This window comes from Sphaerodactylus townsendi, linkage group LG01 (genome assembly GCF_021028975.2).
Source record: "Sphaerodactylus townsendi isolate TG3544 linkage group LG01, MPM_Stown_v2.3, whole genome shotgun sequence".
NCBI lineage: Eukaryota > Metazoa > Chordata > Lepidosauria > Squamata > Sphaerodactylidae > Sphaerodactylus > Sphaerodactylus townsendi.
In genome coordinates, this window is record NC_059425.1 from 122,537,671 (window position 1) to 122,550,993 (window position 13,323).

Below are 13,323 nucleotides of genomic sequence, written 5' to 3' on the forward strand. Positions count from 1 at the left end.
TGGGGGAGGGCAGATTGACCCTTTAAAGGGGAAGCCCTCCTTTGTTCTGGCCATGTTCTTCGGCCAGCCAGCGATTTGGACGATTGGAACTACCGATTGTGCGCGAGTGTGAGTATGGCTGGAACAATAAAGCTTGTGGGACGCTGGGGTCAGGCTGGTTGTTGGTGGGCTGAATTTTGGGGTTCTTTGCCCTTGGGGGTTCCCCTTTCTACCGGGCCCGCAGTTGGGCGCAGAGTTCCAGGGCGGGGTTCCCCGGCGCCCTCTGCCCCAACCGGCATGGCCGGGCCGCGATCTTCGGTGGCCCGGCCGCTGCCTGCTTCTCTCCCCTCCCGGCGCCGGGCAGGGGAGCGCCTCAGTGGCGGCCCAGCGGCCTCCGGCCTTCTTTGCTCCCCTCCCGGCAACCGGGCAGGGGACCGCTTCAGCGGCTTCCGCCTTCCCGCCCGCAGCCGGCTGGCCGAGCCGCGGGCCTTCTTTGCTCCCCTCCCGGCACCCGGGCAGGGGAGCGCTCCAGCGGCGGCCCAGCCGCCTCCCCCCCCCCGCTCGCCGGGGACGAGGCCTTCCCGCTGGCCGAGCCGCGGGCCTTCTTCGATCCCCTCCCGGCAACCGGGCAGGGGAGCGCCCGGCAGTGGCCCAGCCGCCTCCGCCCCGCCCCTGCTCGCGGGGGATGAGGCCTTCCCGCCCGCGGCTGCGGCCGGCCGGCTAGCCTGGCAGTGGCCCTTTTTCGCTCCCCTCCCGGCACCCAGACAGGGGAGCGCTCCAGCGGCGGCCCAGCCACCTCCGCCCTGCCCCCGCTCGCGGGGGATGGGGCCTTTTCCGCCCGCAGCCGCAACCGAGCAGGCGGGCACTTCACCGACGGCCCGGCTGCCATCGCCCCGCCCCCGCTTGCCGGGGACAAGGCCTTCCCGCCCGCAGCCGGCTGACCGAGCCGCGGGCCTTCTTCGCTCCCCTCCCGGCAACCGGGCAGGGAAGCGCTCCGGCAGTGGCCCGGCCGCCTCCGCCCCGCCCCTGCTTGCAGGGGACGAGGCCTTCCCGCCCGCGGCTGCGGCCGGCTGGCTGGCCGGGCCGCGGCCCTTCTTCGCTCCCCTCCCGGCGCCCGGGCAAGGGGGCGCTCCAACGGCGGCCCAGCCGCCTCCACCCCCCCGCTCGCCGGGGACGAGGCCTTCCCGCCCGCGGCTAGCTGGCCGAGCCGCGGGCCTTCTTTGATCCCCTCCCGGCGCCCGGGCAAGGGGGCGCTCGAACGGCAGCCCAGCCGCCTCCGCCCCGCCCCCGCTCGCGGGGGATGGGGCCTTTTCCGCCCGCGGCCGCAACCGGGCAGGCGGGCACTTCACCGGCGGCCCGGTCGCCATCGCCCCACCCCCGCTCGCCAGGGACAAGGCCTTCCCGCCCGCAGCCGGCTGACCGAGCCGCGGGCCTTCTTCGCTCCCCTCCCGGCACCCGGGCAGGGGAGCGCTCCGGCAGCCGGGCAAGCGAGCACTTCACCGGCGGCTCGGCCGCCACCGCCCCACCCCCGCTCATGGGGCAGGGGCCTTGGCGCTCGCTCTCCACACCCCCACCTCTCCGCTGCCCAGTGCGAGCCCAGGGAAGCTCAGTTGACTACCCACAGGTGGTCACATACGCCCATCGCCTGCCCGCCCAAGCATGGCACACCTGCAGCGCAGGGCAGAGTCGGCCCCACTGGAGGGTGTAACCAGGACTGTCCCCGTCTGGGGCCGGGGGGGGGAGCCAATCGGGAGCTCTTGCCGACTCCACCACCCAGCCACAGCGGGAAGGCGCTTCCCTCAAGGCACAAGGGGTCGTTTGGGAAGCCACCAGGGGGCTCCGACGTACCAAGCCAACGAGTACGGGGTCCGTCCAGGGGGCCGGGGGTACCAGGCGCAAGGCAACAGCGCCAGCGGCCACCCTCGGGTCACCCCTGGCGGCCTGGCCAGGGCCAGGCGCGGAGGTCCTCGGGGGCACCCAACTCCCCTCCTCCCCTCCCGGGTCGCAGGACTGGCCCTGGCCTCCCCCTCAGGCCGCCGCCTCTTGGTACAGTGATGCCCGTGGATGGGGGGCTGGCCGGCCCAGTGTCCAGGGACGGCCCAGTGGGGAGTCCCGGGCTCGGCCGTGACACCCCATGGGTACTGGCCGTACCAGGGCCCGGTTGCCCCTCCTCCCCCTGCTGACCCCTGGCAGGCAGGGGTGTAGCTAGGGTAAATGGAGCCCGGGGCAAAATCTGAGTTTTGCGCCCCCCCCTCATACGGGCAGCGTCCCTCCCCCCACCACGAACAAACAACATTTTTTGCACCAGGTCATCTCAAAGTCACCATCGCATTATAGAACATGCCCCACACACAAATCTAAGACACACCCAGGGCTCCCTAGTTTTAAAGCAACATTGAAAGTGATGTTATTTTTTTTTTGGAGAGGCCGGGGAATCCCACCCTGAAACAGCATCACTTTTAGTATGTTGTTTAAACGCTCTGAAACAGATTCTCCTTTAAATCCACCTTAAGGAGATACTCTGGAATCCTAGTTTAAACAACATTGAAAGTGATGCTGTTTCAGGAATTTAGATTCCCCCACCCCAAACAGCATCATTTTCAAGGATTGATATGTAATGAGTTTTTCTGGGCTGCGTGGCTAGAGTGGTCTGGTATATCTTGTTCCCTAATGTTTGCCATCTGTATCTTTGGCTGAAAGTATTTTTCAAAGGTGCATCACAGAGAGAAGTCCTGGTATACACTGTGTCAGCCTTCTCTTATAACAGACTTGTCTTTGTGATACACCTCTGAAGATGCCAGCCACAGATGCAGTCTGATGCGTTAGGAACAAGGATCACTGAACCACAACCACTCCTAATAAAATACAACTACTCGGATTAGTCTGGTTTTGAAAGCCTTCAGCAATACTTTCCAATGGTTTTTTTTAATCTAGGGAGCCAAAGATTCTCCCTTTAAATCCACTCCAAGAAGAGAGAGAACCTGGGGAGGAAGATTTGAGGGTTGCCTGTCGGAGGAGCAATGTTTAAAGCTAACATTTTCAAACTTTTTAGGCTGTCTTCGGGAGACTCTCTGTTGAAACCACCAGGTTTGAGTGAAGTTTGTGGTTCAGGAAGCCCAAGGTTATGGACCCACACTCAAAGGGTGGCCCTATTTACCATTAGATCCCATTGGAAACAATGGGATGGAACACCCTTTTGGGGGTCCCATAACTAGACTACCTTCACCAACCCATAGGCTCAGAAGTGGTATCCAGCTCAGGAGACTGTCTTCTATGATTCCTACCTAGGTTTGAGTGAGAAGTTTGATTCAGGGGGGGTCCAAAGGTTATGGACCCTCAAAATGAAACCTAGCCCATTCACCTGTAGCTCCCATTGGAAACAATGGGTATGGGGTCACCCATTTTGGGGTCCCATAGCTTTGGACCCAAACAACTCCTGAATTAACTGTGGTATTGTCATCAAGGAGAATCACCCTGACAATAGCCTGAAGTTTTGGTGCCACAACCCTAAAGAAACTGCGCCCCCCCCTGCGAATGCCCAAGTGAAAACAAAACCTGAAAATGAAAAAAAAGCCACCAAGCTTGAACCTGCAATTTTTGCGCCCACCACAAGGTGGCGCCGGGGCTTTTATGTCCCCGGATGGTCCCCATGGTAGCCCTTCGCCTCTGCCCAGCGGGGTATGCGAGAGCATCCCACCGATGGTACAACCAACAAAGGCGGTCCAGGATATGGCCAGGGCCTTCAGGAGGAAATACGCTGGTCCGCCCACTAACTGCCAGCGCCTCCCCCGCCAGAGCACGAACAGCGGCCTGCACAACGAGGTGGGGCCCCGCACGGGGGGAGAGGTTCTCTCTTCCCCGCAGGAGAGGTGACACTACAGAAGCGGGCCTGTTCGAGTCCGACCGGGATGGAGAGGCCGGGATGGCCACAGCTCGTCGACAGGTGCGATGGAGATCTTCGTCACGCTGCTGCGCATCACGCCGGCGCTCGGAGAGCTCATCGTCTGAAAGTGAGTATGACCCGGTGGACGACGCGGCAGATGCTGATGGCACGTTCTGGTATGACAGGGCTGCCATCCCAGTGCTCCCTGATTGGCTCGCCCGCCGGGCGGAGGAACGGTTGGGCCTGACTGGGGTTGGTCCCCCATCCCTCCCGCTAGCGACGGGGGGGGGGAGCTCAGCTGCCCGCCAGGGTGGCACATGGCAAGGTGGATCAGGGAGCGGGCCCTGGCAGGGTACTATGTCGATATCTTTGACATGGCCAAGCCATCGGGGCAGCCAGCGGTCACGGGTAAGAGGCACAGGCCCGCGAAGCGGCAGCGCGTGGACCGCACGTTCGACAATTGGTTGAATGGGTATCAGGTTTATGCCGCCATGCTGTTGGCAGCCTTCCCCCTGAGGGCTTGGCAGTTTTGGGAGCACATGGGCAACGTGCTGGAGGCCAGGTGCATCGCTGGGGACGCGGCGACCATTGAGTATGATGAGGAATTCCGCCGTTCGGCCTCCCACTCAGCCACTGCCCGGTGGGACGTCATCGAACAACGCATCTGGACCCTTAAGGTGCAGGCATTCACCAAGCAGGGCCAGGCCCGTGGGCAACGGTCTGGGGGTGCTAAGAAGGGGCGGGGGCGGCTAGTATGTTGGGAATATAATCAAGGAAAGTGCACCCGCTCCGTATGCAAGTTCGAACATGCATGCGACCTGTGTCATGGCAGGCACCCGAGGGAATCCTGCCAGAAAGGCAAACACCCCTTTCGAGGTGCCCGGCCCGCCACTGACACCGGAGCCAAGGGAGCAGGCGGGTCCGGGCCAGCTAATTCCACAAGATGAGGCGGCCCCAGCCGGGGCCCTGCCGTGCTTGGCCAACACGCCGGTCTCCCTCCCTGCCATGTTGCCGTGGCTGGCGCGATATCCCAACAGGCAGGCGGCAAGATACCTTCATGAAGGTTTTCTGCAGGGCTTCCGCATCCCCTACGGGCCCCGATGTGGCAGCTCACGGTTTAGCGGAAACCTTAAATCCGTCAGCGCCCAGGCCATGCCCAACATGGTGCATAGCCGAGGTCGCCAAAGAGCAGGCGAGAGTTGGCGGAGACCCTTCGCGAACCACTTTGCCCTAATTTGCGGGTATCCCCGCTCGGGGTGGTGCCCAAGAAGGCACCGGGGGAGTACAGGCTTATACACCACCTCTCCTACCCGCGCGGGGCTTCAGTGAACGATGGCGTCGACCCCCATCTCTGTTCGGTTAAATATGCATCACTGGACCATGTCGTAGCCATTATCCGGTCCTGTGGGCCCGGGGCCCTGCTGGCAAAATGCGACATACAGTCCGCCTTCTGGCTTCTCCCCATCCACCCCGAGGACTTCTGCCTCCTGGGGTTCAAGTTTGGGGGGTGCTGGTATGTAGACAAAGCCATGCCAATGGGGTGTGCCTGGGGTATTCCGGACCAGGGATCCAGGAGTTGGGCAGGTGGCGATCCTCTGCATATAAGAGCTACGTTCGACCTTTCCCCTCCCACTAATTCTCTACGTTTAAGCCCTGACAGGTCATGCAGGCCGGCAGGTCTGGATCGTGGGCCATAGCATCGTGCTTTGGGCATCTCGCTACGCGGCCACCTCCGGATGGGGAGAGTCATTGGGCCTGCAACCACGGGTGACTGTTCACTGGGTGGGGATTCGAGGCACGCGCTGGGCATCGCTCCTGCAACAGCTCCGCCAGACCCGGGAACATCGTGGCACGCCACACGCGGTTATCATCCAGCTGGGGGAAAACAATTTGCCCGAGATGAAACGGATACAGCTTCTCCACGACATACTGTCCAGTCTCGCGGCACTGCCCCTGCTTCTGCCGGGCACCGTGATTTTTTGGTCCCAGCTGCTGGAAAGGCGGGTTTGGCGCGGGGCCAGGGTGCCAGGGCGCGTGAACACAGCCAGGAAGAAGATCTGCCGGGCAGTCTCCTGGTTCGTTTTGGCAGCTGGCGGCAGGAGCATCGCCCATCCGGCCATCTCCTTTCGGGAAATGGCTATTTATCTGAACGAGGGATGGACCTGTCTGAACGAGGGATGGACCTGTGGTTGCGCGCAATACAGGGAGCGCTGCAGGACTGGCTGGGTTGCTAGGAAGCGTTTGGCGGGAGCCGGGGGCAGGCCCCCGTGCTCTTGTGGCTGTGGCGCATGGGTAATGATCTGGAAGTGCCGATGGCAGCAAGAGGCAACCGCCCTGCCGAACCGGCAAATGGGGATCACCTCTTGCCAGGAGCGTCCGCCCGGCAGAGCCCTTCAGCGGAGCGAAGTCCAGTACAGGGCATCTGCCCATTGGAGCTTCGCTATGAAACAGACAGGCCAGATCAAGACCTATGCTACGCCTCACGCTTCTGTTTTGTGGTTGGCGAATAAAATGGCTATGGACAAATGTTTATCCCAGCTAAGTGGCCAGTGGGGTTATTGGAGAGGATTCACGCTGGTGGTTTTATTACCACCCTCAGAAGGCAAAGAACAGCTGTGAATCACCCACCGGCCTCTTTGCGATTTTGCCTCCTGGGGAATTAGGATTAGGGTGGAGCCAAAGGGTGACGCTTCCGCCCTGACTGAGAGCGGAGGCCTGAAGCCAACCATGTTGGGCAAGGGCTGACGTCGCCAAGGGGGAGGGCAGATTGACCCTTTAAAGGGGAAGCCCTCCTTTGTTCTGGCCATGTGCTTCAGCCAGCCAGCGATTTGCCCACCCACCTCTCCCTGGATTTGTCCGGTTGTTGCATTTTTCTGTCATAGCCGTTTGGTGGTGGTGCATGGGTAATGATCTGGAAGTGCCGATGGCAGCAAGAGGCAACCGCCCTGCCGAACTGGCAAATGGGGATCACCTCTTGCCAGGAACGTCCGCCCGGCAGAGCCCTTCAGCGGAGCGAAGTCCAATACAGGGCATCCGCCCATTGGAGCTTCGCTATGAAACAGACAGGCCAGATCAAGACCCATGCTACGCCTCACGCTTCTGTTTTGTGGTTGGCTAATAAAATGGCTATGGCCAAATGTTTATCCCAGCTAAGTGTCCAGTGTGGTTATTGGAGAGGATTCACCCTGGTGGTTCCCACCCTCAGAAGGCAAATAGTTGCTGCCGCGGTTTCGTCGAATTCTTCCTGCCAAAAAGGCCCATACGTTCATTTGCAGAAGCCCTCTCTTTCTGCCCTTTATTTGGTCCACACTTTTGCCATGTGTCCGTTATGGTTTCTTCAAGCCTTGGCAGCTGATTTTGCATCTCCTTATTAGTTGTAGCTCTGTGTTAGTAATACGGTTTCCACACTTCTCTGAGTACAGTTTAAGTTTAAATTTCTTTGTCTTCCTCGGGTAGGAGGTTAAGAGCTCATGTATCTAATCTGGAGGAACCGGGTTTGATTCTCCGCTCTGCCGCCTGAGCTGTGGAGGCTTATCTGGGGAATTCAGATTAGCCTGTACACTCCCACACACGCCAGCTGGGTGACCTTGGGCTAGTCACAGCTCTTCTGAGCTCTCTCAGCCCCACCCAGGGTGTTTGTTGTGAGGGGGAAGGTCAAGGAGATTGTAAACCCCTTTGAGTCTCCTGAAGGAGAGAAAGGGGGGATATAAATCCAAACTCTTCTTCTTCTTCTTTTCCTTCACCCCCCCCCCGCCAGCTGTGATAACAGATCATCTTGTCATGTTAAAAAATGCTGTGTAGTGCTTTTTTAATTAGGATCAGCCACATTATCATAGAACAGTGTGCAAGGTTTGAAATGTTCAAGAACATTTTATCAGGCTGGAAGTTCAGTACAAGGTGTGGGGAATAAGATGTTTCTGTGCTTAATGGGAAAGCCCCAAGTCTGCAGTTTGTAGGCTTAAAATGGAATGGTGGGTGCAAACTAAATCTTGACCCCACCCCCAAGCTTATAAAAGCAAAGGCCCCAGTACGGATCCTTCCAGTTGCTGTCGGCTTGGAGTCCAGCCGGGAGGAGGGCCGAACTGTGGGGCGAGGCCCGCCATGGGTCCCACCTGAGGTGTGTGTGGGGTGCCCGGAGAAGAGATGTCTCCGGGCACCATTTTCTCCTGTACACCTCTGGCTTTAATTTATATGAATTGTTGAATGATTGTATGCTTTGACATATATTTGTGGAGACTGGAGCATTAGTTTTCTAATGGCCCCACTTGTAGACTTCGTTCACACTAGTGATTGAGTAAAGTATTAAGCTATTCAGTCTTACTGACTGCCAGCTATTGTTTGTGTATTGGTCACAGTTTTGATTACTAGTTCACAACCTCCACCTTTGTATTCTCTATAGACTATCTCAAGGGGGCAGATGTGGCTGCATGTTTGACACTTCTGCTCTAGAGATTGCTAGGACAACAAATGATAGAGAAAAAAATGGTCATTCTCTCTTGTGATTATAAAAGACAGCAATTACTCAACCTTCTCTAAAACAGGTCCCATGTAAGACTGGGCGGCGGGGGGGATAGAGAAAGGGAAAGGAGGTAGCTTTATACTAAAACTGAAAATTATCTTGAGAGGTTACACTGGGTAAAGAGTAATGGAAGCTAAATTTGGTAATATTAGTTAGTGGCTGAAAGGCGAACTATTCTCACAAGCAGGGCTCCATTTGAACATCATATTTGAAGTGTTCTTCAACCGCTGAATTCCCCACAATAGGCAAATACTAGGTAGTTGTCTGTAGGGAAAAAAATAAAAAAATCTTTTATTAAGACGAACCAAAATGTCACAAAAACAGTGTTTAAATTCTCCAGTAGATAACATCTAATTGGTTGTTCAATGCAAAGTTTTAAAAAAAGGCAGGAAAAAAGTTATTTCAGGACTTGTTGGAAGAGGTTCAAGTATGCAGCTTACACGATAAACTAATGCTTGCTACCTAATTGGTGTCTTTTTTTCTGTGTCACTGATAATTGCTATTAGCTGAGCATTTACAAGTGATGGTCTACCAAAATCTATATATATAAAAAGCTAACAGTGTTTTTGTTGATGACAGTATACCTCAGTAACTGCTGGGCCAATTCCTCTGAAAATTCCCAGCCACTATAGTCAGCCAGGCGAGAGTGTTTTTAGATGTTCATAAACCTGAAATTTCACACCTGGCCCAGGTAAAACATCTTTTTCCTGGCGCTCCCTGGTGAAGGACATGCAGCTGCCTGTGTGTAACTGTCACCCTTAGAATGTTCGTGCTGCTTAGAATGTTCACTCAGATGGCCAGATATGAGCAGTGAAAACAGTACCAAGTACACATAGGCAGTAACTTGAGTGGAAGTGAAACACATACACACACACATACACACGAGGGAGAGGGAAGGGAGAGGGAGGGGTGGCATGCAAGGGAAGAGAGGGAGGGAGAGGAAAGGGACAGAGTGGGAGGCATGCAAGGGAAGAGAAGTTGGAGAGCAGTGAGGGGGTGGCATTGCAAAGGGAGAGGGAGGCAGGGGGCCCAGCATCTTGATATGACCCACCCACCTAGCTGGAGGAGAAAAGGAAGGGAAGAAGGGGTGGCATGCAAAGGGGAAGAGAAGAGAGTGAGGGAGAGGAAGAGAGTGAGAGGCTGACATGCAAGGGACCCGGAGAGGAGGGGGCCAGGCACCCTAGATTCCCTGAATACTGCGGTTACAGTTAAGAAAACCAGGCACGCATTACTCAGGAGTAAGCTCGGTACAGCAACTGTGACATACTTTGAATGGCTGCGTCAGCGCCCTCAGAGAAGGAGTTTCCTCAGAAGCGACACCCATTGCCACCAACCAAACTTACTCCCAGGTAAAGGATCATGACCAGCCAGCCTAGATGTGTGGGAGGGGTGCCTTTCCATTCCCCCCCCCCCAAGGAATGCGGGCACACACATCAATGACATCACACAGTATCAGGCTGCGTGTTTGCATGAGCAGGTACTGCTGACCTCTGCAATTGATTTGCTGCTACTGTTCCTTTTCCATTTCACCACAATAAGCCACAGCAACACGTGGCTGGGCCCCACTAGTAACAGATAAGTAAGGTGAGAAGCTGCGGCAGCATATGCTTAGTCCTTCAACAGACAAAAAGAGCTACAGTGATCTACACATGGGAACCCTATATGACCTGCATCACTGAGTGCTACATAGAAACAAATAGCAATTATGGCTGAACTCTTGTCAGAATGAAGGGTGATGACACATATGCGTCCTTGAACTCCATGCAGGAAGGATGGGGCTAGAAGTGTGACAGATAATGCTGGAGGCATAACTGATAATTCCAATCAGACAGGAAGAGGGTGAGTTGGTAAGGCTGCAATGCTGTGCACGCTGGTTATAGAGGGAGCTCCATTAAGGACAACAGTACTTCCTTCCAAGTAAACATGCTTATGATTGTGGAGCAAAAACACACTCTTACTCTCTTTTGACCTGCTTTGGGGAGAAGTAATAGAAAAATAAATGAGGCTTGCTTACTTTCTGCTATGTCTGCAAAAACCACAGTTGTTTTCAGTAACATACTTTTTGTCTTTGATGTTTCTTTTTGGTCTGTTTCCTTTCCACCATCTGTTTCCAATGTTTGTACTTATCAGTGAGGCAGATATTTGTAAGAGATATATTTTTTAATTTCCATTATTTTTTCTTTTATTAAATACACATGAAGAATTTATTCCTTAAACTTACCAGAACAGTTTTTGAGTCCTTTGATAGATGAGCCACAGAAGCTGATTGCTAGGAATCTACAGCAACATTTTTAAGGTGGGTTTCTTCCATATAAAAGGTAGTTAAGATTGGAATGTAAAAGAGATACTCACAATACATTATTTTATATGTACTTTTGTTCATATTTTCAAACATATAATATCATTATTGAAGTTAATATACTTTTCCCTGTTGGATATATGGAATCACCAAGTTCTTGAAGAGAATATTATTATTTTAATATCCATCATGTGTGTATTCTTAGCATTTTTCCTCTGTGGACGGGCATCACAAAGCAAACTAAACACCATCGGCAATGAAGAAAATTTTCTTAGTGCCTCATTGTTCTCTGATGCCCATCTTAGTTTAACAGCCAAAAAGGAAAATGTTTCAAAAGACATTTTCTGGCACATAATGGCCAATTCATTGTTCTTTTTGGCTTTCTCCCCAGAATCTTTCCTATCCAGTAAAAACTTCTGAATCTAATTCCATGATGCTGGCAAAATAATAAGCATGAACCTTTTCCCTATGATTATCATAATCTAACATTTCTTTCAGCCACTTTTGTGTAAAAGTCACTGAGCTTTCTTGCCTCCTTCTCTAATTCTTCTTATATGCGCATTATTTTTCTTCTCCCTATTCTCTAGGTTGTCAAGTTCAAGAGTTAATTTTTATTCCACTTCTTTGTTTCTCTTTGTAATTTCTTTGCTCTGTCCTAACTGTTGTAACTTTCACTGAAATCCCTTACCTTGTCACGTTTTTCATTGAAAGAATGTTTTTCAGATACATGTGCTTCTTCATTAACTCAGTCCAAGATACATTAGGACTGAGACTTGTTTGAAACTACATGGAATGATGCCAAGAAAAGTCCTAGGGTTCTTCAGAAATGTAATTCATTCTTAAACCCATACTGAACAATGGCCTTAACGTAGTTCAAAACCAGTATGTTATGCTAATGAAAGCACAAATCAAAAATTTTGTAATACAAAATCTAGTTGTCGTCACTAACTATAACTGTACAATCCAAAAGGGGGGCTGAAGCTGCCCACATTGGAAGCAGAAGAGGGGCTGCGCCTGTGCTGTGTCACCAACGTCATGCAGAAGCTGGGCCCTGTGGAAGCTGGCTGCTACTACAATGCCAGCATGGAGGAGGGCATTCCGGTGGCGTTCCCAGAGGCGAACCTGACTATAGTTCAGTGGCGTACCGCCTATTGAGACATGGGGCCATCCATGACGCCGGGCGCACACCTGCTTAAGCAATCTTTGGAGTATTGCCCTTTTAAGGAAGTCATAGAGACAGGCTGCCTGAGAGGCAGCTTCCCTGAAGCCAAGCCTCAAAGTCTGCGGGGAAAGGAAAGAATGAGTGAGTGAGGGGGACGAGGAACTGTGTAAGCACTGTGACACTGACTTGCAAGTAAGTGGGGCTCCGCAGGGGGGGCACCGGAGGGTTTTTTGTTTCTGGGCACCATTTGGACCCCGTACGCCACTGCTATAGTTGGCTCCTAATGCACTTTTAGTTCTGGAACTCCCCCTTCCAGCAGTGCAGATTTGTGCCACCAAAAAAGGTAACACAAGTCATTTTTCACTATTGACTTTCCCAGGGTAGAAAGGAATTTCTTCTTCCTCATGCCCAAACTTCTGATTGCTTTCTTGGAGGCTGTGTGGCAGTGCCATCTCCAGATGTGCTCTATTGCAGCCCCCCAATTGAGTTGCCCATGTTAGAAAGATATTTAGAAAAGAGTACAAAAGATTAGCAATCACAGAATTTTTAGTTCAAATTTCCATCACTCATGATCACTTTTTTTCTGTGCTGTGTTCAAACAGGAAAGAAAATTTTGATAATAAGGGATTATTAATTTGAACACCACAGTAAATAATACTGCAGAGGATTGGAGAGTTCATAGTAGAGTTTTAATACTCTCCTACATATAAGTTTTACTTAATGATGATAAAATCAAGTAGCAACTGGAATAATACTGTCTTCATATGGTCTCCATAGTGGCTGCTATTTAGTACATTTGCTACCATGTATTGAAGTTTCTAAACCATCAAGGATAGTCCCACATTCAGCATGTTACAGTAATATAATCCTACACACAGTATATGTGATTAATGCAAATTCTGTTCTTTCCAGTTGACAGGACTATCCTTAGAAAGTAAGAGGCCATCTGGACAATTCAAGATACCTGTTTGTCCAGGGACAACACATAATTGAAAATTACAAACCCACATAATTATTGAATTTTTTACACACCCCACAAGCTGCAAACCTGATCATTCAATGGAAATAAATATACCTCTGTCAAGAACAAGTAAAAGTTCCACTGTTGAGTCAAGGATGTATATGATTCTAACAACCTGGCACCTTGGGGACATTAGTTATTTATTGTTTTTAAAGTGGAATACCAAGTTTGCATGGATACCAGTGATTTTATCAGTAAAATGCCTTTTTTTATTACTAGTGAAATGGTCACCACAAGCTGCTGAGAGTTATCTTGTTAGCTCCTGGAACCCAGATGTAAAAGCCTCTTAAAATTCTAAACAGTATTGCTGGATACCACTGCATAAATGCAACGGTTGCAAAGGAGTATTTCTTCGTTGTCATTACCACCATAGATTAGCCTCATAAATATGCTCTAAACTTTGTTTGCTAAGATTTGGTTTTCTATTACTGTTGCTCTATCATCCCCCAGTTATGGTATG

The 13,323-nt window shown here is 52.5% G+C and overlaps 1 protein-coding gene across 1 annotated transcript; it reads left to right on the forward strand.

Annotated features, from left to right (window-relative positions):
- The first annotated feature begins 3,790 nt into the window (after positions 1-3,790).
- LOC125437778 lies at positions 3,791-11,090 on the forward strand. Its single transcript, XM_048505741.1, has 3 exons — positions 3,791-3,989; positions 5,523-6,273; positions 11,072-11,090. Exons 1-3 carry the CDS (start codon positions 3,902-3,904, stop codon positions 11,088-11,090), a joined length of 858 nt encoding a protein of 285 aa, XP_048361698.1. The 5' UTR covers positions 3,791-3,901.
- The last annotated feature ends 2,233 nt before the right edge of the window (positions 11,091-13,323 follow it).